This window comes from Doryrhamphus excisus, chromosome 13 (assembly GCF_030265055.1).
Source record: "Doryrhamphus excisus isolate RoL2022-K1 chromosome 13, RoL_Dexc_1.0, whole genome shotgun sequence".
In the NCBI taxonomy this organism is placed as follows: Eukaryota; Metazoa; Chordata; class Actinopteri; order Syngnathiformes; family Syngnathidae; genus Doryrhamphus; species Doryrhamphus excisus.
The window spans coordinates 17,712,297-17,738,158 of record NC_080478.1 but is presented as its reverse complement, the minus strand read 5'-3'; the positions used below and the strand labels follow the sequence as shown (position 1 = coordinate 17,738,158).

At 42.1% G+C, this 25,862-nt stretch overlaps 1 protein-coding gene across 3 annotated transcripts; it reads right to left on the bottom strand.

The window, feature by feature from the left end:
* Window positions 1-266: 266 nt before the first annotated feature.
* On the bottom strand, window positions 267-25,662 carry rtn1a (reticulon 1a). 3 transcript variants are annotated; one of them, XM_058089977.1, is made up of 9 exons: window positions 25,233-25,662; window positions 13,389-14,078; window positions 11,628-12,305; window positions 2,801-3,008; window positions 2,560-2,698; window positions 1,805-1,874; window positions 1,500-1,546; window positions 1,364-1,422; window positions 267-1,134 (listed from the first exon to the last, which is right to left on the bottom strand). In XM_058089977.1, the coding sequence occupies exons 1-9, from the start codon at window positions 25,444-25,446 to the stop codon at window positions 1,092-1,094; spliced, it is 2,148 nt and encodes a 715-aa protein (XP_057945960.1). In that variant the 5' UTR covers window positions 25,447-25,662; the 3' UTR covers window positions 267-1,091. The 3 variants fall into 3 exon arrangements, with proteins under 3 accessions (XP_057945960.1, XP_057945961.1, XP_057945962.1); XM_058089978.1 differs by lacking the exons at window positions 11,628-12,305; window positions 13,389-14,078; window positions 25,233-25,662 and adding an exon at window positions 8,038-8,540; XM_058089979.1 differs by lacking the exons at window positions 11,628-12,305; window positions 13,389-14,078; window positions 25,233-25,662 and adding an exon at window positions 5,130-5,196.
* Window positions 25,663-25,862: the final 200 nt, after the last annotated feature.

Sequence of the window (25,862 nt, the reverse complement as noted above, 5' to 3'; positions counted from 1 at the left end):
GATTTTGTCCGTAATAGGCGAAATCCGTTATAAAAAATTCGATATATGCAATGAATTTTTATTGGAAATGCATTACAGAAAAATCGGTTCTTTTTTATCTGTCCGTTGTGAGCGAATTTCCGATATATCCGAGTCCGATATATCCGAGGTTTACTGTATTTACTCCCTGTTAACATGTGTAGCTCCTGTGTTTGTGATCAGTCACACGGTCAGATACCTTCATCACCAACAGGAAAATGACCTCGTCAGTAAGCCGACTAAGTAAATGGTATCCATCAAGGTACATTTATTTTTCTTAGTCTTGTAATTAAATACATAGTGTAAGTGCAAATAGTTAAGAGTCCAGGGTCTAGAGAACTACAGAGTATAGTAGAACATAGTACAAAGTTGGACAGTTATTTAAACAAGCTTAATATCACCCGATACTTCTTGTCTTCATAGTAATTGTACAACAGTACCCATAACATGAGTGTGTGTGTATTGTTCCTTATTGGTATACAAAAGCAAAGACCCTACAAATACCACATCTAAGACGCATATTTTGAAATGACTTTGTGCTTGGAAACACCAAAAGGAAATCATTGTTGATCATTTTATATAGACATATACTGAGAGAAGCTCCATCTGCTTACTTGAACATGAAGCAGCGAACATTGGCAGCAGAGCAAGACTGTGGCCACTTAAGCTTTTATTATTTCTTTTTTTTTTTTTTTTTTTTTGTGCCACACCGTACAGTTTGTGGTAAGCACTGCAAAGCAAAAATGTAGCGTGTTTTTTCCCCAAAAAACGTCACAAAAGATATCAAATATTTACCCAAGGCTCGACTTCATGCACTTTTAGAATAAGCAACACAAAAAAACGTCTTTTTCTCTTTAAGTTTTTTCGAGTTGTGAACTTGTCTACCTAGTGGCGTTTATGTACGTGTGATGGTGTGTTGTGTGTTAGTGTCTACATTGCTATAGACAGGGTGAAGGCTTCTCCAGTGGATGCTTTTAGAGAACACCAAGATGACAAAAGCATGACACCCCCACGTGACGGTGACCGGGCTCTTTTAAGGGTGAGTGAGCCTCTTCCATGGGACAACTGAGGTCTTATTCCTCCTTTCTCTTGGCCCCGGGGATCTTTGCTTGGATCCTGGACACAGACAAGAAGTAAGAATTGCATGTTGTCTTATAGGATTAAGATGTTCTTGGCAGCTGAGCACCTGCTGCTCTATTCTCTCTTTTTATGGTGTTCAAATGAGTCTACATGCTCGGTCATACTAAATTAGGAAAATGAGTCCATAAACTGCATGTCTGGCCGCTATAGAGGCTTAATTTGCAGCCATTATGTGCTGGAATGGATAGTGTAAAAGAAAACTCACTTTCCCACCACAGAGTTGACATGGGTCCGTATTAGTCCCACATATTGATCGATCTGTGCCTAGAAGTAGGGGGAAAATATGTGAATAATGGGAATAATCTCAATAATTTCTACTATACTATATACGTAATCCTTACCTGATGTTTCTCATAGACCACAGGCATGGTGAACATGGAGACCACAGCTGTAGGCGCATGAAGCGAAACAGCGATGAAACCGTAATCTCGCAAAGTCAACATCCACAGCAATTATAGTTACTAACACACTGACAAAGACATGCTGCCCCACTTACGATTACATAAAAGAGCTAATAATAACCCGGGTGTACTCGGTTCACGCCAGCGCGTATCGCTCCCATTTTAAAATGTGAACACAGAAAAGGTCTATGAAGTCAGTGTGGGGGGGAACGTTCATGAGACATAGTGAGTCAGGGTGATCTCACCTAGGATGAGCAATGTCAGGCCGTTGAAGAGGGCGCCTACGTATGTCAGTAGCCACATCAGGACGGCAAACTGTACAACAGAAATATTAGAGTTACTTCCATAAGTCATGTTTATACCTTGTCAATGTGGGAATACTGCAGGTCGTGGAGGTGAGAGATATACAGTAAACCAGTGATTTTCAACCACTGTGCCGCGGCACACTAGTGTACCTTGAGAAACCGTCAGGTGTGCCGTGAGGAATTATCCAATATCACTTTTTATAGTTAACATTTATTAATCATCATTTGCAAATATTATATCAATAGCCATTATGTCAATAGCATACATGGACCCAAATATTCCAATTGCATTTGGTTTATTTGCTCAAACGGAAAGAATTGAACAGGGATGGAATATTCCTTTAACAAAGGGGTCTCAAACTCACGGCCTGCGGGCCAAATGCGGCCCGCGAGACATTTTGTAACATTTTTGGTTAGTGGTGTGCCACAAGATTTTGCCAATGTAAAAAAACATGTCGTGGCTCAAAAAAGGTTGAAAAACACTGCAGTAAACAATGTGACATCCACCCTTTTGGTTCGAATACTACTGCTATTGGCATCTTAATGGAAGAGTGCCAAAAGGTGGGAGGGTTCAGAGAAATAATTTTTTTCTCTTTTTCAGTAAAGGAGACGGAGAACTACTGCTTGGTGGAAACAGGGCTTATTGAAATATCTTGGAAAAATATCAAAATGGAGAAAGATACTTGTACACAAACCTTCAACGAGTCGATCAGATCTTGAACAAGGAAAAGCCGGCGGAGCTCCCTCATGCAGGTGTTAGTGTAGAGAAGGATTTTGTCTGCATATTTGCCTATTTGGTCCTGGGATAGAGAGATCTCCATCTCCAGGTAGGCTCTGAATGTAAAGGACAGAAAGACAGATAATTGTTCGATATGTAGACTTTTTTTAAAATGGAAGGCAATATCTGTGTGATGGTGGCGGGGATGATTCACTCACTTGAAAGGATGCCCCTCATCGGTTTTCTGCACGGCCTGGAGCACAGATTTGTAGATACGGAAGCTGATGGTAGCAGAGAGGGCAGCCAGGGCTAAGTAGGCGCCGACGCTGACCACGCTGAACTGGGTCAGGGAGAAGAGGAGCAGGAGCACGCTGCTGAACACGGCTCCCGACTGCTTCACATTCCTCCAGTAGAGCAGGTCAATAGCTGAAGGGGGGAGGATAGGAAGAAACAGGGTTACCACCCGCAAACAGGATCATTCCCTCGCTGGACACATCGACAGCTACACCAACTTAAAAATAAAAGTAAGCCATATACTGTATTTTCCGGACTATATGTCGCACTTTTTTTCATAGGTTGGCTGTTCCTGAGACTTATACTCCAGAGCGACTTATAAATGAAAAAAAAATGTTTATTTACAATGGACACGAAAAATAAACATAAACAGTAAAGGTACTGTTTATGTTTATTTTTCGTGTAGCTGATTAACAATTGTGTTAGCATATCTGATAATCTATTCAGCCTGTTCTGTATTATTTTATTATTGTTAGAACTTGCTTTCCAAAATGACGTAATGTCTGTTTTGGTCAAGTAGTTTGGAAAATAAATTACCTGCAAAAAATGCGACTTATACTCCAGTGCGACTTATGTATGTTTTTTTCTACCTAATTATGCATTTTTGGCCTTGTGCAACTTATATATATATATTATATATATATATATATATATTTTTTTTTTTTTTTTTTAATTTAAAAATGAAATGATTAATTGAATATCGTGGCCGGCACGGTGGTCGAGTGGTTAGCGCGCAGACCTCACAGCTAGGAGACCGGGTTCAATTCCACCCTCGGCCATCTCTGTGTGGAGTTTGCATGTTCTCCCCGTGCATGCGTGGGTTTTCTCCGGGTACTCCGGTTTCCTCCCACATTCCAAAAACATGCTAGGTTAATTGGCGACTCCAAATTGTCCATAGGTATGAATGTGAGTGTGAATGGTTGTTTGTCTATATGTGCCCTGTGATTGGCTGGCCACCAGTCCAGGGTGTACCCCGCCTCTCGCCCGAAGACAGCTGGGATGGGCTCCAGCAACCCCGCGACCCTCGTGAGGAAAAAGCGGTAGAAAATGAATGAATGAATAATTGAATATCCAAATAGTTAAATTTCCCTGGATAATCAATTAACTATTGATCGATTAACTGTTGTGGTTTCATTCTTAACCCAGAGTCCTGTGATTGTTGCTTCATTGTGGATTCAACCCAGCTTCCTTGTTCAAGTTTTCATCCCAGTTTGAGGTGGACTCACCCTTTGACCTTTCTCTATATGATATATATACACCATATGTATATACATCCAAACCCCTTTCCTGAGATAACAGGTGAGATTGCTACATTTATCACCATTTCCACCTGGTGTGCTCTCATACAGCATGTACACAAACATACATCCATTCCAAACAAACAGCGGGCGCCATAATGCAGCACAAACTGCCTGGAGAGGAGAATTAATGATTGACTTGTGGCTGGCAAAAAACGGGAGCACAATCAGCACATTTCCAGATAACGGTTCAGTTTGACATGGCCACACTGATAAGAAGCTCGGTGATGAAGGATGACGATGCTTCGTGAAGGTGTAAGGTACTCCTAAGAATAATCTTATAAGCTTTTTCCAAAACCTATGGACTTGCAGTTAGAGCTACAGAAGTTCAATGGGAACATCTGTCTTTATATTGTCATTATTCCTCCCCGAGTAACTGTCCACTGGTGTTGACATAGCAGAATCCTACCATGACAATATGTTAAGGAGAGAGCGATTCTCCAGTTGCCTTTCTCCTCTCTGAACTGTCCAACTGCTTTTTTGCCTGCTCTAATTTTAGCCATGGAGCTGTGAACAGCATAGTGATGACGGCCATCTTTGCTCTCCTCTGTAAAGACATCTGTGGAGTCCAAAAAGGCCCGGCTAAACCGCAGGTTTCTTTGGAGGCAATTTGTTACAATGGGCCCCGCAACTTTTTAACACAGCATGTACTGTTTGTATTACTTCTTCACAGGAAGGCACAGTATGTGACATATCTATGAAATTAGCATCAGAAGGAGTGGGAAGATCTATCTATCTACGTGCGCCACCATCCCTCACTGTGACGCCAAACTCAGCGTGTTGGAGATGCTGTGAGAGGAACACGCACGCACAGGTGGGTCGCCTCAGTCATTAGTTGTAGACCACACACACACGCAGACAAACACAAAAGAAGCCAAAGCAAGGACTACTGTAGAGTCGGCGTGTACTGCAGACCTGCGAGCTGTAGCTTAGTGCAGTAGAAGCATGTACTGACCTGCGGCTCCCATGGCTGAACGGGGAAAGAGGCAGCTGCTTTATTCACGGACAAAAGGAGAGCGAGGGGGGGGGGGGGGGGGGCGTCTGTGTGTGCCCCCCCCTCTCCCTTTGCCACCTCCTAATCTGCACAGGAGAGGAGGGACTCCTAAGCACAGTAGCCTATCAGCAGCTGCTTGATGAGTGACAGGGCTATAAGGGGGGCATCTATTGGGCTGTGTTGCTAAAGAAGCACTTTAGCGCACACACACACTATGTTTTTTTGTTTTTTTTAAGCTCAGGCCGCGCTACTAACACGTGTCGAAACTCAAAATCAACGCTTAATACTAGCGTTTCATACACAAACAACCAAATTGTGTCAAGACAGGAAACACAGAGCCATTAGCCGATGCTCCATCACAATGGCCTGGCGGTAAGACTGCCGAGCACCTGCCTGATGCAGTTACCATGGCTACCGTGCTCCATTTCATCACCCGGAGAGGACGGGAGGGGCCGGAGGACAGAGAAAGAGGGAGGGGGGGGGGGGGGGGGGGGAGCGTTCCTTAGGGAACAGAGAGATTCATATGGTTTGAATCAGGGAACACACAGGAACCGAAACGGGTGTGCACCCCCGTAAAGATAAAGACAGCCACTCCCTTTTACTGTGGAACACAAAGGGACAAAGGCAGGTTAACAGAGACGTGTGTTACCTTTTCGCATGATAAAACCTGCACGCATCAAAGGAAAACGACAGGCGGTGCGTTTTAGATTTGGTGAAATGAAGTGCCTTTTTGTTAAAGCAGTAGCTGAACTACACAGACAACAGTTTCATCATTGCATAAACAATGCATGTTAAGTCGGGCCCTGTTAGCGGACTTCCTCCTATCTTCATCACAAATACACAGAAAACCAGAGCGAACGATTATCACCCTTGACAAGAATATGAATTCCCCACTCCTTTTTTTTTTTCTGTAGTGAAACTAGTTTAGCCTGACCTCATTAAATCACTGAAGACATCCTCATGGCCTCAAACAAGGCATCAGCCCGAGTGTGCAAACATGCAATGGGACTTCTGCTGCCAAGAGTTTTTCCCATGTAGGCCTTCAGGCATCTACATGTCACAAGGTGTACAAACAAATGCACACTAATATTTAGTACACCTGCATAATCTGTTTACATCCAATCCTAGAACTGAATCAAAAATATCCCTTTAAAAATAATAATAAAATTGCAGCAGTATACAACAGACTTTAATCGTGCTTAGTTAGTGTTTGAATTCATTTTTTTTTTATAATTTCTGACTCATGCGTCAACATAACAAGCAGCAAGTACAACCAAGAATCATTCAGAGCGCTTAAAGATATCATCTGCCACATGAAATACTGCTTGGATGTGACATTTGTACAGTACAGTACTGTAGCGTGTTCGGTTTTCTGTCATGATGATGTCAGTCCCGCATGCGACTCGATCTGTGTAAACACGCCTGTGAAGGTCCCAGTAGTGAGCTAGTTCTAGAGCATACAGAGTGACTAAACATAGGTACTGTGGTAGCGTGGGGTGTTTATTTACTCGTCTGCAGAGAGAACCAGGCATCGATCAGGGTTAAGGTGGTTATTACGGTGGGAGACTGTATTTTTCTAATAATATATACAGTAAACCTCGGATATATCGGATTCAATTGTTCCCACTGGTTTTGTCCGATATAAGCGAAATCCGTTATATGCGTATACCGGAAAATGTCAGTTTTATGCATATATCGGATTTATATCCGGTATATGCGTAAATCAGATTTTATCCGTTATAAAAAGGCACTTCCTTGACTATGTTTCCAATGTACCTGGACGCGCAGGCAACGCTGCAAACGCTGCAAATGACGTCGTATAGCGGCCTGTCACGATTCGGCGAATCGGAGCGCCACGATGCGGCCATCCGATATATGCGAGGGAAATTTAATGGAAATGCATTGGAACGGGACTGGAGATTTTGTCCGAAATAGGCGAAATCCGTTATAAAAAATCCGATATATGCAATGAATTTTTATTGGAAATGCATTACAGAAAAATTGGTTCTTTTTTATCTGTCCGTTGTGAGCGAATTTCCGATATATCCGAGTCCGATATATCCGAGGTTTACTGTATATAGCTTATATTTTTCCTAAGGAAATAGGGGTGTCTGTTTGATTTAGGGGATTGGTTAGGTTACAGCATTTATTAAAGTGGAGGCCACTATTTGAGAAAGTACAAACTAGTAAATTAGATTGGTGGTCACTTTACACAGACATCAATTCAGTTACATAATGAAATTGCTCATTCACCCAGATGACAAATTACTCTGACATTGGAAAATCAAAACCTAGAATCTGAGATGGTGATGGCGATGATGATTTAGGGTGGAGGAAATTGTGCCATTTTCTCATATGCTGTCTTTTTTTTTTTTAAAGCCCCCCCTGCTGGAAATAGACAGACGGAGGATGGTTTCTCTCCAAGGCGCCATGGCAGCCTAGGAAATAGGGCTGATGTAATGGGGATGGGTGTGCCCTGGTTACCATGGAGACAGTCTGTCAGTGCTGGCCTGGTGCACGTCGCGATAGAAAAAAAAAAAAAACCCGGAGCATGTAAGAATACCACTGTGCTTTTGCTAACTAACAAACGTAATGCATTCTTATCAACATGAACATCTCTCAATGCGCTGCTGTCCATGCATGCTATCCATCTCAACGCAAGACTGTGACTCACACCCACGCTCCTTTTGTTTTGTGCACACACATGCAGCACAATTGATGTGCCATCAGGGTGTGTCCGTGCACACCGACTGATACTATGACAAATGCACACATGCGGAGCGCAAATTAAGACTACACATTTGAAATAATTCTAGATCTTTTAAGCAACATGCACAACAAACATAAACAGAAAAATCCGAGCAAGTACCCTGGCCCTTCCAGCTGCTCCAGGAGCTTTCCTTCTTGGTCACATCTGCAGCGGCCTGCATGCTGATGATCGCGTTTGTCCCTGTTCTCTCTCTTTGTCTTTCTTTCTTGCTTTTTATGGCGTCCGCTTGCTTCTTTGTGCACGTCTTCCGTGTCTCACGCTCACTCACTCATCGCAGAAAAGGCATGAATGGTCGAAAAAGGATGCTAGAGCACGGCGGAGTCGACAAGAGAGGGAGGGAGAATAGGAGGGAGGGTGCTAGGATGGGGATGGAGAGGCTTCCCGGATGCTGCCGACTGGCGGTGCTCACACACGGATGCTGTGAATCGGGAAAAGTGTGTGTGTGTGTGTGTGTGTGTGTGTGTGTGTGCTAGTAGGGCAGGAGGGAGGCAAACTATAAACATCACAGTCGCCGCTGCATCACACCAGCCATGCAATAATTAGTAGCCGTCGGGGACGAGAGGGCTTTTGTCTCGAGAGGGATGGTAGCCGAGCTTTTCACAATAAAAGCCCAACGCAAAGCTTCCAACAGACACAAGCTGTGGGAGAATAATTCAAAGCACCATTTTACTTTCAAAGCATTACATTGAGCGTAAAAGATGCTTACATTAGCTCTAAAAATAGATCTTCAAATGGTTGGCTAATCATTGTGATGTATATGAAATTAAATATGTTTATTATAAAGCTTGAACAAGGCTGACCCTGTTTTGGATTAATATGTCAGACAGCCTGTGCTGACAGTATTTAAGGTGAGCGCTTCAAATAGCTTCCCACGATGGCTCACTGAGAACCGAGGAAGCAAAGTGCTTCAACTTTAATAATTAATACAAGAAGGCATGCATTCTGCATGGAAGCTGGAGCACAACGCTGTGTGTTTATTGCCTTGAGGATATGTCTGTGTTTAACCACTTCCTCCTCCAGAGGAGCGACTGAAAATGCAACGAGAAAGTGCACAATCACCACAGTGTCATCATTGTGTGGAAAACACCCCTCCTTGATGTATACCATTGGTGGTTACATACTTCTAGAAAGAGCCCCCCCCCCACCCCGTCCCCCTGCAGGCAACCACACCTCACACCTTCTGTTCACTGCAGCCTCCACACTGCCAACACCCACTAAGAAGTAGGGGAAAAAACACATCTCTATGAGCCAGACTGAACGTGCTCCCCCATCAGTGTTTCTATGGCAACTGAGGATGACGCGCCAGTCACTCTTAATGCTGAAGTAGCACTGCGCCCTCTAGCGGTGGAAAAACATACATGTGACCTGTTTTTTATTTTTCCAGAACCTTCCTACAGTGAATAAACAAAACAAAAAGGAAGCCAGTTCAGTAGAATTAAAAACATTTATCACACTAAACAGCATCTTATATCGGAATAGGAAATATAATAGTGATCACGGCTGCATCCTACAACAAAGCCAATACTTCTTATGTAATTTTCCATAGCCATCAAACAATATGAAATGCACATGTAATCCCTCAAGGCGCCTTAGAAGGAGTCTGCCCCACTTTTAACATCCAAGGATTATGTAAACAGGGCCAGAATGAACAGCTAATGGCAGACAAAATACACAACTTGCTATGCAGTGTGCAATTTAGACCCAATGAACTCAATCTGACTGTGACTGGCATGTTTGTCTTATCTAATCCTAGGATTTTAAAGAGTCAAACAATGAGCCACGCTCTGTGCAACTCTGAAAAGCATCGATTGTACCCTGACTGACGACTAGGTTTTTAAAATTCATATTGTTGAGGTCTGTTTTTTTATTTTTTTTATTTTTTTGCACAGTCAGGATGTAAATTATGCATATGAATTTTTCCTTCTTGTACACCACTAGGGGGAAGCAGACTCACAAAATGACAACAAGGACTTCCCACACACTCCTGGCACAGACGAGCACAGCAGCTGGGTCAGGTCCTACCTCTCTCTACAACATGGTTTATTTGGTGGCCTTGTCAACAAACAACACAACAGCACCCGTGCAGCAGCTTGGAGGAGGTAAACAACGTCAGGGTATGTTTGTTTACCGTGTGGTTTTGTACCTCCATTCACACACCAACAAAGTTGTAAATATGTCTCAATGTCACAACCACAACAAGGAATGGTCAACCACAGGGTGTAAATATCTGAGATGTATTACTAACGTATGAAAAATACACATATACTCCTAATCCTAATTTTAAGACCAGTTAAGAATAGGATGAGCCAGGGTATGTACCCGATGGAAAAACAAGCTACTTGGATTGCTTGTTTATTATTCAAGCAAAATGTCACTTTGGTGAAAAGTCACATTTATTTGGAGTCCGACGACAAGATGCTCGGCGAATAATTCTAGCTAGCTAGTTAGCTGCTGACAGCTAGGGGAGGAATTTATAGAAAAATGCAAGAGACGTCAAACACCAATAGGTTGGACAAGGGAGTAATCAAAAACTACTAGCTATGGTCTTAAACATATGATCATCTAGATCAGGGGTCTCAAACACGCGGGCCAAATGTGGCCCGCAGGACACTAGTTTGAGGCCCCCGCCTAGATATGAAAGTTTAATGTTAGTGCGGCCCGCGCAAGTTTGATATGGATGCTGTATGGTATCATGTACCCAGAAAAAATTATTACGTTTGATTAATGTTCATGTTAAAGGTTAAATAACTGTTAATAGTTATCCTCCCTATCCGTGTGGAAGTGGTACGTTTTTGGCTATTTAAGTTTAAAGGAAATAACTTGAAGGCTACCGTTTAGGTCGCTATAGCTCTCTAGTTTGCGAGTTAGCATGTGTCTCAAGACCCTGCAGTTGCGCAATATGTTGTAAATAAAAAGAGTATAAATGTGACTATAGTCGTGTTTTGTCATGTCTACAGGGCTCTAATAATGCTTTGTTCATTTTAATCTGAAAAAAATAATTTGTCTACCCACCAACTATATGTGGTTTCTTAAGTTTTTATTATTTGCCGTTTTATTGTTATTATATTTATTTATATATTACTGATTGATTGATTTTCTTTATTCTTGATTTATTTTTCATCTTATTTTGTGTAGAAAAATAAAAATTAAGATATTTGAGAACAGTGGAATGTTTTATCAGAGCTTTTCTTGTAGAAAATCAAAACGAAAGCAACGTTTATTCATTTTTCTGTTTTTAATAAATGCGTTTTTTTTCTTTTTTTTTTTTTTTGGAAAACCTGATGCGGCCCAGTCTCGCCCAGACCCTAGCTCCAGTGGCGCCCAAGTAAATTGAGTTTGAGACCCCTGATCTAGATGGATGGTGTAGTTTCCGAATAAAAACATTCATTATGCTCATAAAATACTTTATATTTACTTATAAACTCTGCCCAAATTCTTTCCTGAATTCTGATTTTATCAAAATTTAGATTTAGATTGATTCAGACTGATGATGCGTCCAACTTACTTTAAAAAAAAAAGTAAAAATTATTGGTGTCGATATCAGCGATACAGGCCCTTTATTTACTTGGTATCAGATCGACACCAAATCTAGCGGTATCACTCACCACTACTAAAATCTGTGTCCATGTATGTGGGCAACAAAGAAAAGTTTGATGGACAGAATAATAATAAGTGTTTGTCACACTCACCCTTTTCTTTGTTCAAACCTTCCAGGAGGAAGGAAGCGGCCATCTTCCCAAGATCCACTTTTCCTTCATTTGTGTTCTCCTGACTGGACCTCTCTGAACGCACCTCAGGGGGAACAGCAGCAGTGGGAGGCTTGGGCTTGCTCACGCGGTCTTCCTCTGCTTTGACTTGGGTGTTGGCCTTTTCTGAGACGGGGGGCTCAGCCGGCACCCCCACGGGGGCGCTGCGGGCAGGAGGTGCACTGGGAACCAGGGGAGACGGAGCGCTCACGGCTGCCTGTTTGGGGCCTCCAACGCCCTGCTCTCTCTTCGGGCTCTCCTCTGATGCAGACTCAATGAAGAGATCGCTATCAAGCTCCGCCTCTCTCTCCTCACGTAGAATGCTGTAAGCTGCAGGTGTAGCGTGGTTGCCAGGTAGGCCGAAACCAACCTTGGGTACTGGGGAGTTGTCGAAGGTGCCGCTAGACTGGTTGAAGGTGCCCTTGGTTTTAGGTGCTTCGGCAAACGGGTTGCTACTAGCCTTGGGAAGATCTTCGGACACCAGCTCGATCTCAGAGTCTCCCGACTCGGCACTGCTGCCCTCTTGGTCCCTGTAGCCCGCCTGTGGACCTGGACTACCTTTGGGAGCTGCAGGCTTCACTGCGTCGGCCTTGAACACGTCACGGGAAGTGAAGTCTTTTTCTGCTCTCAAAGAAATATGTGGAAAAATAATTATTAAAGCCTGCCTTCATAAATTACTAAACAGTATCTTAAATGCACTATAGGGGCAAAAGTATTGGGACACCTGGTAGAATAAGAAATGAAGATATACTTCATATTAGCTGTACTTTCTGCAACATTATTTTGAATGATTTCATCTTAAAGGTTCTTCCTCGTCACATTCCTGGAAGCACACCCGTTTCAACCTTGCTTTGTGCATATTTCTTTTCTTTTCCTTAATTTATTTCATACTATGTTACATTATTCTTTCTCACATATACACTTACAATACAATACACTTACAATATCTATTTATATATACAGTAAACCTCGGATATATCGGATTCAATTGTTCCCACTGGTTTTGTCCGATATAAGCGAAATCCGTTATATGCGTATCCCGGCAAATGTCCGTTTTACGCATATATCGGATTTATATCCGGTATATGCGTAAATCGGATTTTATCCGTTATAAAAAGGCACTTCCTTGACTATGTTTCCAATGTACCTGGACTGGGCAATGAAAAGAGACTTAAGGTAATGAGAATTGAACTTTATTGGACTCTGAGCATCACAAATTGTTAATTAAGCTAGACCCTGTTACGCCCGTCAGGCCTACGTTATTTCCAATAGTGAGGTTAAGATCTCATTCACTGCTGTGCTAGTATTATTGACGTCACTCACTTTTATATTTGTCCTAAATCTGGAGCCAGGAGAAAGACAATAGCCAGTGACATCAACAAGATTAGCATAACGATGCGGCCATCCGATAAATGCAAGGGAAATTTAATGGAAATGCATTGGAACAAAACTGGAGCTTTTGTCCGAAATAGGCGAAATCCGTTATAAAAAATCCGATATATGCAATGAATTTTTATTGGAAATGCATTACAGAAAAATCGCTTCTTTTTTATCTGTCCGTTGTGAGCGAATTTCCGATATATCCGAGTCCGATATATCCGAGGTTTACTGTAATATAATATGGGAGCTTTAATTGATTGTATTCTCAATACTTGTGCCCATATAGTAACGTCTGTGTGTGTGTGTGTGTGTGTATTTGCTTACGTGTAGGTGAAACATTGGGGGTGGAAGCTGGGCTTTCATCCTCTGGTTCTGACAAGGTCACAGTGGGGACCCCTTGTAGGCCCACACTAAGCACATTTTCTCGATCAGGCCCACTGACTGCAGGGGGGCGCTGCTGAGGCTCCGCTTTGGCCGCTGGAGGATGCGACTGGGTCAAGGTGATCTTCACGGGACTTGCCGACTGTGGAGTTCCACCCAGGTTGCGGTAAGAACGGTAGTCAGACAACTCCTCATCAGATGGTTCTTCCACATAGGGGAAAGAGTGGGAACCCAGGGCTGGACCTAAATTCTCTTCTTCTTCCTCTTCATCTCTTCCAGGGTTGTCCATGTAGCCGCTGAGTGAATCACCCCCGGTCAATCCGATGTCCACAAGGCTGTGGTCGTGGCGTTCATCCCCGCGGCTTATATCCATGTAGTTGTACGATTCTGTCTTCTCTAGAGACTTGGGCATGTCGTTGGGCAGATCGGACATGGTCTTCTTGGTGCTGGAGCTGAAACTATAAGTATCATCGGAGAAGTGGTCCAGCTCGGAGGAACCAGAGGAGGGCTTTTTGTTGTCAAACAGGTATGAAGATTCTCGACCTGATGTGAAGCTTTGATTGGACAGCAGTGAGGTGTACACGTCACCGTCGTCATTCATAGGGTTCCTAAACAGGCCTGACATGGTGTCATCTATGAGAACAACACAGAGAAGGGGAGAAAGAAATGAATACTTATTGGAATTCATTCATTCATTCATTCATTTTCTAACGCTTTTTCCTCACGAGGGTCGCGGGGGATGCTGGAGCCTATCCCAGCTGTCTATGGGCGAGAGGCGGGGTACACCTTGGACTGGTGGCCAGCCAATCACAGGGCACATATAGACAAACAACCATTCACACTCACATTCATACCTATGGACAATTTGGAGTCGCTAATTAACCTAGCATGTTTTTGGAATGTGGGAGGAAACCGGAGTACCCGGAGAAAACCCACGCATGCACGGGGAGAACATGCAAACTCCACACAGAGATGGCCGAGAGTGGAACTGAACCCTGGTCTCCTAACTGTGAGGTCCGCGCGCTAACCACTAGACCGCCGTGCCGCCCTTATTGGAATTAATAGGCCTAAATGTGACACCACTTTGTGTCACGCGCTTGTTGGCGTCATCATCACGCAGCTTTGGGAGCGGCACGCAGTCGAAAGTGGGCGCTCTGTTGTGCGGCTCAGTGAGGCAGTGCTAACACGGGCTGCTTGTGCGAGACAAAGGCAGATTGTTCAGCCAACAAAAACCCCACAGAGCCATAACCGAAGTCTATTCTGAATCATGCAGACACACTCTACATGTCCTCTGTTACTAAAACCACAATAAGGGCATGCATGCATAAAAATGAAGGCTAATGTTTGGAAAACTTGCATGTATTTGTCATGCAAAAGCAAACATGTCCACTGTAAGAAGTGTAGGGTGCAGAGAAGTCTGTGTCTGTCACTCAATAGTAATTTATCCCATATTAATTACATAACATTCCATAATTTCAAACTTTGCAGTTTGAACTCCTGTCGTGCATGAAAGTCCTGCAAGACATCAGCATGTCTCATGACAAGATTATTCAGCAAATATGTTTTGATCTTTCTTTGGCACCAATTCTAAAACTAGGATTACCCTCAACAATGGGTGTTTAGAGAAGAAGAAGAAGAACATGCAGTACACCAAAAGTAAATCATAGTTGTATTCAAAGCAGTAAGACTCCAGTACATACGTAGGCTTTGTAATTGATTATTATTGTTAGGTACTACCTTTCGAATGTGCATACTCCGCCCTCTCACTGCTGTGATGTTGCAACCCATGCCCCACATCACTCGATAGCTAACATTAGCAGCTAAACTTTGCCAAATCACTATTAATAACTGACAACAAACATCACTAAAAAGTATATATTTTGAACTAAAATTACTGAATTGTGGTTAGCGCGCAGGCTTCACAGCTAAGAGTCCCGAGTTCAATCCCACCCTCAACCATCTAAGTTTGGAGTTTGCATGTTACATGCTAGGTTAATTAGCGACTCCAAATTGTCCATAGGTATGAATGTGAGTGTGAATGGTTGTTTGTCTATATGTGCCCTGTGATTGGCTGGCCACCAGTCCAGGGTGTACCCCGCCTCTCGCGCCGAAGACAGCTGGGATAGGCTCCAGCACGCCTGCAACCCTAGTGAGGATAAGCGGTAGAAAATGAATGTTTACAACCGGGCTGAGTGATTTCGCGTGCAGGCATCACAGGTATGAGACCAGAGTTCAATTCCATACTCGGCCATCTCTGTGTGGAGTTTGCATGTTCTCCCCGTGCATGTGTGGGTTTTGTCCGGGTACTCCGGTTTCCTCCCACATTCCAAAAACATGCTAGGTTAATTAGCGACTCCAAATTGTCCATAGGTATGAATGTGAATGTGAATGGTTGTTTGTCTATATGTGTTCTGTGATTGGCTGGCCACCAGTCCAGGGTGTACCCCGCCTCTCACCCCGAAGACAGCTGGGATGGGCTCTAGCACCCCCCGCAACCCCAGTGAGGAAAAAGCGGTAGAAAATGAATGAATGAATGAATGAAAGAGCCCTGAAGACATGAAAGTACCCTCCCTTCAGGGACAAAGCAGACGGTCACTGCTAGCATAGCAAGCTACTGAGCTAACTACAGAACCCTCCAGCACCTCCGCGACCCTCGTGAGGATAAGCGATCATTCATTCATTTTCTACCGCTTTTCCTCACGAGGGTCGCGGGGGGTGGCTGGAGCCTATCCCAGCTGTCTTCGGGCGAGAGGCGGGGTACACCCTGGACTGGTCACCAGCCAATCACAGGGCACATATAGACAAACAACCATTCACACTCACATTCATACCTATGGACAATTTGGAGTCGCTAATTAACCTAGCATGTTTTTGGAATGTTGGGAGGAAACCGGAGTACCCGGAGTAAACCCACGCATGCACGGGGAGAACATGCAAACTCCACACAGAGATGGCCGAGGGTGGAATTGAACCCTGGTCTCCTTGCTGTGAGGTCTGCGCACTAACCACTTGACCGCCATGCCGCCCTGAATGAATGACTTAATAGTTAAAATCATTGCCTGTACAGTAGATAATAGTGTAACTCTGGGATCTTTGCTTTATTTTGTCTATATTTAAACATCTACAGAAACCACATCATAGAATAGTTTTACTGTATTTCAAGTATTATGTTACGTCTGGTAGTTCATGCATCTTTGTTGGCAAACACTCCCATGCCAAGCGCACAGGAAAATCCAAACAAACATAAACAGCACCCACGCAGGATACTAATATTTGTGTTGTGCTGTGTGTACAAGTCGCAGTCGCTCCCTCCTCCTGTTCTCTAGCCCCCGCTTCTCCCCGGGCAGAGGTGGCGCTATAAATAGTCTGGCTCCAGCTGCCGGGCTCGGTTATGGGGGGGGAGAAAGATTTAAATGTGCAGCCTTTGGGTTAGCAGCGGAGGGGAGGATGAAGGCTGAAATGACAGAGGAGACAACAGGTCAGGATGTCCCTGTCTGGTGCTTCATCTCTAGACGCCTCGCCACCATTTTTGTCATTAGATTAGATTAGATTAGATTAGATTAGATTAGATTAGATTAGATTCAACTTTATTGTTATTGCTCATGTCACTGGTAAAGGGGAACAAAATGCAGTTAGCATCCAACCAGAAGTGCAATTTTATAAGTACCTTAGTACAGTAAACCTTGGATATATCGGATTCAATTGTTCCCACTGGTTTTGTCCGAATATGTATATCGGATTTATATCCGGTATATGCGTAAATCGGATTTTATCTGTTATAAAAAGGCACTTCCTTGACTATGTTTCCAATGTACCTGGACGCGCAGGCAACGCTGCAAACGCTGCAAATGACGTCGTATAGCGGCCTGTCACGATTCGGCGAATCGGAGCGCCACGATGCGGCCATCCGATATATGCGAGGGAAATTTAATGGAAATGCATTGGAACGGGACTGGAGATTTTGTCCGAAATAGGCGAAATCCGTTATAAAAAATCCGATATATGCAATGAATTTTTATTGGAAATGCATTACAGAAAAATTGGTTCTTTTTTATCTGTCCGTTGTGAGCGAATTTCCGATATATCCGAGTCCGATATATCCGAGGTTTACTGTAGTAAGTAAATGTAGAAAAAAAAATGGACAGATCTATGTAAAAAAAAAAAAAAAACTATAACAAGCTATGACTATAATACAGTGAGGATATGTACAGGGATATAAATGACTATAATATGGCTATTGTAGATTATACAGATTATAAACAGTATGGATATGACAATATATAATAACAGTAATATGTACAGTATTGCAGTGAAGTGACTACTAGAGTATGGTTATTGCAGATTATATAAATTATAAACAGTATGATCAATGAATGCAACAAGATACAGTAAACCTCGGATATATCGGACTCGGATATATCGGAAATTCGCTCACAATGGACAGATAATAAAGAACCGATTTTTCTGTAATGCATTTCCAATAAAAATTCATTGCATATATCGGATTTTTTATAACGGATTTCGCCTATTTCGGACAAAAATCTCCAGTCCCGTTCCAATGCATTTCCATTAAATTTCCCTCGCATATATCGGATGGCCGCATCGTGGCGCTCCGATTCGCCGAATCGTGACAGGCCGCTATACGACGTCATTTGCAGCATTTGCAGCGTTGCCTGCGCGTCCAGGTACATTGGAAACATAGTCAAGGAAGTGCCTTTTTATAACGGATAAAATCCGATTTACGCATATACCGGATATAAATCCGATATATGCGTAAAACGGACATTTTCCGGTATACGCATATAACGGATTTCGCTTATATCGGACAAAACCAGTGGGAACAATTGAATCCGATATATCCGAGATTTACTGTATGTACAATAGTGCAATATTATTAATAGTGCAATAATATGCTGTATTAATTACCAATACAGCATAGAGTGTGCAGTACCGAGTCATAAGTCCCGCTATTCAGAAGGGAGTTAAAATAATCTCAGTAGCATGCATGATATTTATTCAATCAAAACCGAGCGTGACTATGTGGATTTATCATGGTGTGATCGGTCAGTGTAAAACTAGGTGGCCACAGCTGTTGGCCCAGAGACATAAACGCCCTTGATGTCCTGCTAAAGCAAATCAACATAATCCTCTTTTTAGTTCACGACCATCGTATAGGTCCCCCTTCAGTCATCACCCTGGCAACGCCTACATAATCTCGCACTCACTGATTCAAAACACTGACAATATACACAGCCTGTGGTAAGCACTAGACGCCGTGAAGAAGAAGTGATGTGTGATGCTCTCAAATGCCACTAATCCTACTGATGCCAAAAATGTGGCTAAGACACACCCTTCACCGTGCATCCTCTATTCGCTGCACCGAAGCACCGGCTCACCGGTCGTTGCGTAAGTCATCCGCATCAGTGACGATGCAGTAGGTTTGATGCTCTTGACAAAACTTGCAGTGTTGAGACTGGCGGCATTTTTCAATCTGAGGAGTCCCACAAGGCTTAGCTTGCATTCATACATGGCATTAGCGGCGACAACAGAATGAATTCTCACACACTGATGCCAACAGAATTATGTCAGGGTTATAAAACACAAGTCGTCCTTAGCGGATGCTCTGTTAAAAGGGAGCTTTTGTTTGCTATGTGCATTATATACGAAGACGACTCGTATGCGGAGCACGGGATATCAAAAGCTTCTCCCGTTGCAAATTTAATGCGCTAGTTTTTTTTTTTTTTTGAAAATAGAAATCTCCTCTGCCGGGTATTAACCTTCAAAACAGCAGTAAATGTGCTACAGAGTAGAAATCATTCAGTTACTTGATAGATGTTCTTCTAAATGGTAGTGTTCTCTTTCACTCCCATGACCTTGTAGAAAAAAAAATATATCTATGCTACTGATGCTCCACACTACAAAATAATAGAAATATAGAAATTATAGAAATATAAGCCATCACTTGTCTACAAGCAAAATGTTTCCGGATCAAAAGTAGTGACTTTTTCTTTTTTTTTGGGTTTCGGTTGCTGATAAAGAAAAAGTAAGTCAAAGGTGGGTGGCACGGCGGACTAGTGGTTAGCGCGCTGACCTCACAGCTAGCTTTGGCTATTTAAGTTTAAAGGAAATAACTTGAAGGCTACCGTTTAGGTAGCTAGCTCTCTCGTTTGCAAGTTAGCATGTGTCACAAAACCCTGCAGTTGCGCAATATGTTGTAAATAAAAAGAGTATAAATGTGACTATAGTTGTGTTTTGTCATGTCTACAGGGCTCTAATAATGCTTTGTTCATTTTAATCTGAAAAAAATAATTTGTCTACCCACCAACTATATGTGGTTTCTTAATTTTTAATTATTTGCCGTTTTATTATTATTATTATATTTATTTATTACTGATTGATTTATTTTCTTGATTTGTTTATTTATTTTTCATCTTATTTTGTGTAGAAAAATAAAAATTAAGATATTTGAGAACAGTGGAATGTTTTATCAGAGCTTTTCTTGTAGAAAATCGGAACCAAAGCAAAGTTTTTTCATTTTTCTATTTTTAATAAATGCGTTTTTTTTTCACCCAGACCCTAGCTCCAGTGGCCCCCCAAGTAAAATGAGTTTGAGACCCCTGCTTTAAAACAATCATATCAATAATCAAAAGAAAGACATAAGTGAAAAGTGTCAGTCTGTACAGTCATGACGTGACCCAAACTTTGAATGCTTTCTCATCTAATATATTGATTACAATGTCTGACCGAACCTATGAAAACGGACCATTTCTTATTCCATTTCAATGCCTGTAAAGGCACTGAAAATGGGAGATAACAAAAGGCAGCCTTAAATGCGAGTGCAAGTACAAACTAAATGACTTGCAGAAGTCGATAAAAATAAAGACAAAATACCAGCCGTGCTGAAAACAATTGACGGCTGTGAGTTGCATTGATCCTAAACAAAAGAAGCATACAATTATGGTAAGAAGCGTCACTGAAGGCCACACAGGACAAATGTTATTGTTGCATTTGGCTTAAGGTAGATCAATGGGGAGGCACTTTGGATAAAAGGGAACCTATTTGGATTCTGTGGCCGTGATGGTGTATTGATCCTTTTTTTTTTTTGTGTTGCTCGGGTGGATATTTATGGATGAATGGATAGTGTGTGGGAGACTGACTGTCTACTCCAAGCTGTCAATTTAGTATAACTTCTTTAAATGAGCATTTTTCAATGCAGAATTTGGCATTAAAGCGTACATACATAGGCATGCGCTTAAATAATAAATCATCGTAAACAATCAAGATCAGTGATTTTCAACCACTGTGCCGCGGGCACACTAGTGTACCTTGAGAAACCGTCAGGTGTGCCGTGAGGAATTATCCAATATCACTTTTTATAATTAACATTTATTAATCATCATTTGCAAATATGATGTCAATAGCCATTATGTCAATAGTATACATGGACCCAAATATTCCAATTGCATTTGGTTTATTTGCTCAAACGGAAAGAATTGAACAGGGATGGAATATTCCTTTAACCAATCCGATTGGGGTATCTTGTACCCGCTCAAACGGAAAGTTGTCAGACTGCGTTCTTCTTCTTCTGTTGTTTATTGGCGGTTGGCAAGCAGCTTTAGTGTGCATTAGCGCCATCTGTGGAACAGAATCTAAACCCTTCTATACTTTATTCATAAGTCCAGTTTTATTAAAAAAGAAAATAAATGTCCCGAGTTTAATTATAAAATATTAGCAAGATTGAATTTGATCTTTTCCTGTTTAAATTTATCCCGGGTGCGTTCTTTCAGCGCATGCTCAGATATGACGTAACACGCAGATCCAGACGTTCTTCACTTTTAAAAATGGAGGCCAGCAATCGGCACTGGACTAAGCAAAGTTGGTTTTTGATTCAAACTAAATTTCAAGACTGGACAGACGAAAAACTGGCAATACGGAGTTATTCCAACAAGTGAAAGAAAAACTCGGGGGAAGCCGGTATCACGTGATGTTGATGTTTACGTTTTACTGGGCATGCCCTATTGACTATTCTGGTTGATTTTCACACGGCGCATGTAGACAAGAGATTGGAATATTCCTTTCTATGGATACCATTGTTTCCCGAAAGGTCATTCGGAAAGAGAAAAAGTGGTGATGTAAAAACGTGGCTACTGTGGAGTGTCTGTGGTGTAAAGACTAGCATAGCAATGTAATATTGGTCCGTGTGGCAACACCTAGCTTGTTCCTCCGATAGACTTATTGATGCACGTGTGAGGTCGTGGTGACATTTTGGAACATTTTTGGTTAGTGGTGTGCCACAAGATTTTTCGTGTCGTGGCTCAAATAAGGTTGAAAATCACTGATCTAGATGTTATTTTGTGTGTGTGATAGTAGCTCTCATCGCATTAAGAAACGTTAGAATATTCTGCTCAGGGGTTTACACTGACCACATGCATACGAGACGGACACCCACAGAAGCATCGCATTTCACTTCCTGCCTCTTAATCGTTTTTAGAGTAAACACAAGGGACGCGAGCGCATGGAGTAGTCAGATAGAGATTTACTGACATAAACAAAGAAGCAGTGTTCTCTGATTGTTACACCAAATTTAAAGCATTTAATAAGGAGGGGGGGCGGCACGCAGATCTCACAGCTAGGAGGACCAGAGTTCGATTCCACCCTCGGCCATCTCTGTGTGGAGTTTGCATGTTCTCCCCGTGCATGCGTGGGTTTTCTCCGGGTACTCCGGTTTCCTCCCACATTCCAAAAACATGCTAGGTTAATTAGCGACTCCAAATTGTCCATAGGTATGAATGTGAGTGTGAATGGTTGTTTGTCTATATGTGCCCTGTGATTGGCTGACGACCAGTCCAGGGGGTACCCCGCCTCTCGCCCCGAAGACAGCTGGGATAGGCTCCAGCACCCCCGCAACCCTAGTGAGGATAAGCGGTAGAAAATGAATGTTTACAACCGGGCTGAGTGATTAGCGTGCAGGCATCACAGCTAGGAGACCTGAGTTCAATTCCACTCTTGACCATCTCTGTGTGGAGTTTTATGTGGGTTTTCTCCGGGTACTCCGGTTTCCTCCCACATTCCAAAAACATGCTAGGTTAATTAGCGAATCCAAATTGTCCATAGGTATGAATGTGAGTGTGAATGGTTGTTTGTCTATATATGCCCTGTGATTGGCTGGACACCAGTCCGGGGTGTACCCCGCCTCCTGCCTGTAGACAGCTGGGATAGGCTCCAGCACCCCCCGCGACCCTCGTGTGGAAAAGCGGTAGAAAATGAATGAATGAATGAATAAGGTTGTACTTAAATGATGGTTTTACTCATAAAAGTAAGGGCATTTTTTCACACAGATATGCAAATTATTATAAATTAAAAGCTTTTTATGAATTCACACTTAAATAACATGAACCAGTGTCTACCAAGTAAGTACTGGACAGGGTGGAAAATAGAGTTAGTGCTCATGGTGGTGCAGTGAACAACATTTAGGTCAGACATGGATCGATTACTTGGATGGGGAATTGTAGACATCTGGACTGGATAGAGTTTCCACCAAGGCCAGACTATTCTTTCCTTCTATTCCTCCTATCACCGACTTAGAATGATCCATTTGTGACAAGATCTCTGAATAATAATCTCACATTCATGGCAGCAGTGTGGAATTTCGTGAAGAACGGAACTGACTTTTTGGATGTTAACATTTCTATTTGCACGCTTTAAGCTGACATAATATCTAAACTCAATTAACCCCGCCCTTTTTTTTTTTTTTAATTTGATGACTTAGCCGATGAAATGGAAAGACAGGAAGCCAGTCGGCTAGGTTTTTTTAAACCTCTCATGAATTTTTCAGTGAATTTGTGACTAAAAAAAAAGTGCCCCGGCACCACTTTTACTTCTCAGCCTTGACAGTCAGCTCCCAATTGGAAATAGCAGCCACGATATGCTGAGGAGAATCATAAACTCAGAAGGAATATCTGGTATGATTATGGTACTAAATAAAACAATATGGCTTCCACTAACAAGTTATCCTACTTTATTTTGTGACTTGTGTGACCTTGTAGTAAGGGAAGATTGTATTGCTTTTAAACCTCAATTTATTATACATATTTCGCCCAGCAAACTGTTGAACATTAATATTAGGGATGTCCGATAATTAATGTCCCGTTATGAGCAGAAAAATGTGATATTGGTTGATATCGGTATCAGATTTTTCCCCCGATTATAACCGATATTTAAAAAAACACTATACAACACATTTATTCATTTTCTGGAGCCTATCTCAGCTGTCTTGGGGCGAGAGGCGGGGTATACCCTGGACTGGTGGCCAGCCAATCACAGGGCACATATAGACAAACAACCATTCACACTCACATTCATACCTATGGACAATTTGGAGTCGCTAATTAACCTAGCATGTTTTTGGAATGTGGGAGGAAACCGGAGTACCCGGAGAAAACCCACACAAAACTCCACACAGAAATGGTCAAGAGTGGAATTGTACTCAGGTCTCCTAGCTGTGAAGCCTGCGCGCTAACCACTCAAGCACCGTGCAGCCCTTGCCCAAAATTAATATCCATTTATTCATTCATTCGTTCATTTTCTACCGCTTATCCTCACGAGGGTTGCAGGGGGTGCTGGAGCCTATCCCAGCTGTCTTGGGGCGAGAGGCGGCGTACACCCTGGACTGGTGGCCAGCCAATCACAGGGCACATATAGACAAACAACCATTCACACTCACATTCATACCTATGGACAATTTGGAGTCGCCAATTAACCTAGCATGTTTTTGGAATGTGGGAGGAAACCGGAGTACCCGGAGAAAAATAAAAATTAACATTAAACATGTATTTAATAATTTAATAATAAATAAAAATTAATTTATCATAATTTATAATAATTTAATGTTTTATCAGAGCTTTTCCAAAGAACCAAAGCACTGAAAAGGTGGAGGGTATAGCAGAAGCATTGAAGACTATTATATTACATATATATTTATTAATATTTAATATAATTAATATTTATTAATATTTTTATTATATTTTTATTTTTAAACATGTATTTCCTAATTTATTAATAAATAAAAATTAATTTGTTTCATTTGTTTTTTATTTGCTTATATATTTTTCCATCTTATTTTGTGTTGAAAAATAAAAATTAACATTAAACATTTATTTATTAATTCAATAATTAATAAAAATTAATTTATCATAATTTATAATAATTTAATGTTTTATCAGAGCTTTTCCAAAGAACCAAAGAAAAAGTGGAGGGTATAGCAGAAGCATTGAAGACTATTATATTATATATCTATTTATTAATATTTAATATAATTAATATTATTAATATTTTTATTATATATATTTTTTTTTTTTACCTGATGCGGCCCAGCTTCACCCAGACCCTAGCTCCAGTGGCCCCCGGGTAAATTGAGTTTGAGACCCCTGTGATAACACTGGACTCTGTCATCTTCTCATTTAGCAATATTTAGAATAATAATAATTAGAATATTGTGGTTGTAGTTGCAACTGCACTGCATCACATTGAGCACACGTTCTAACATATCACAACCACAATATTGTTATTCAATAAAAATATGACAGTATCTGACTATGTTTATTAAACAATATGCTTGTTTTTGGTGTGCACTGCCTAATTTCCAGGCCTACATGTGAACGTGTGCGGTTGGCAGTCCACTGTTTGTTGACGTATGATAGATTAGCAATGGACATTCACAAGTGCATCAATTTCTCTCCATCGTTTTTTTTTTTTTTTTTTTTTTTTTTTGACGCTGCACCAACTTACCTGTGGATGCAGTTTCCATAGCAACGGGGGGCCTTTTCCCGTCTTTCCCGTCATGGTACGGATGAAATTGTTGATCCAGGTCGTCAGCAGCCTCGCCTCCTCTCGACTTCAGCTCGTCACGTAGCTCGTCGAACCGCGTCGCCGTGTTCCCAAGCATCCTGTCGTAGTCGTCGCCGAACCATTTCCCATCCGATCTGAGCTCCTCGCCGGACATGCTTGTGTCTGTCTGGTGTCGGGACAGCAGAGGCTTGTGTGTTTATATGTGTGTGTTTATATGTGTGTGTGTGCGCACTGTGCTGATGGCTGCTTAATAATGTGCGGCAAACACCCAGCAATGCGGCTAGTCGCTGGCGTCTGTCGGCCGAGTGCGAGTGTACACTTCCTGGGATGAGGCGGGGAGCAGCAGGAGGGGAGCCGGCTTGATTCTTTTAGTTCACTGCTCGCTCCTAAGGTGACGTCATGGTGCCCGGGAGGCTCGAGGTCGGCACTTTGGTGACATACAAAAAATATGAGAGATGCCTTTTTACGGCATCAGAATACCAAGTCTGACTTGACTTATTACACGATTCGAGTGGAAAGTGCAAGCATATAATGCTAGTATGATAGTAAAAATGCACTTAAAATGTAATC

Excerpts from the sequence above, each read along its gene's own strand:
- rtn1a (XM_058089977.1), bottom strand. The coding sequence starts at position 25,446 with ATGTCCGGCGAGGAGCTCAGATCGGATGGGAAATGGTTCGGCGACGAC. Across the intron at positions 12,306-13,388 it reads CCCCAATGTTTCACCTACAC|AAAAAGACTTCACTTCCCGT; the intron begins GTAAGCAAATAC and ends CTTTGAGAGCAG. Across the intron at positions 3,009-11,627 it reads AGGTTTGAACAAAGAAAAGG|CTATTGACCTGCTCTACTGG; the intron begins GTGAGTGTGACA and ends TCCCCCCTTCAG.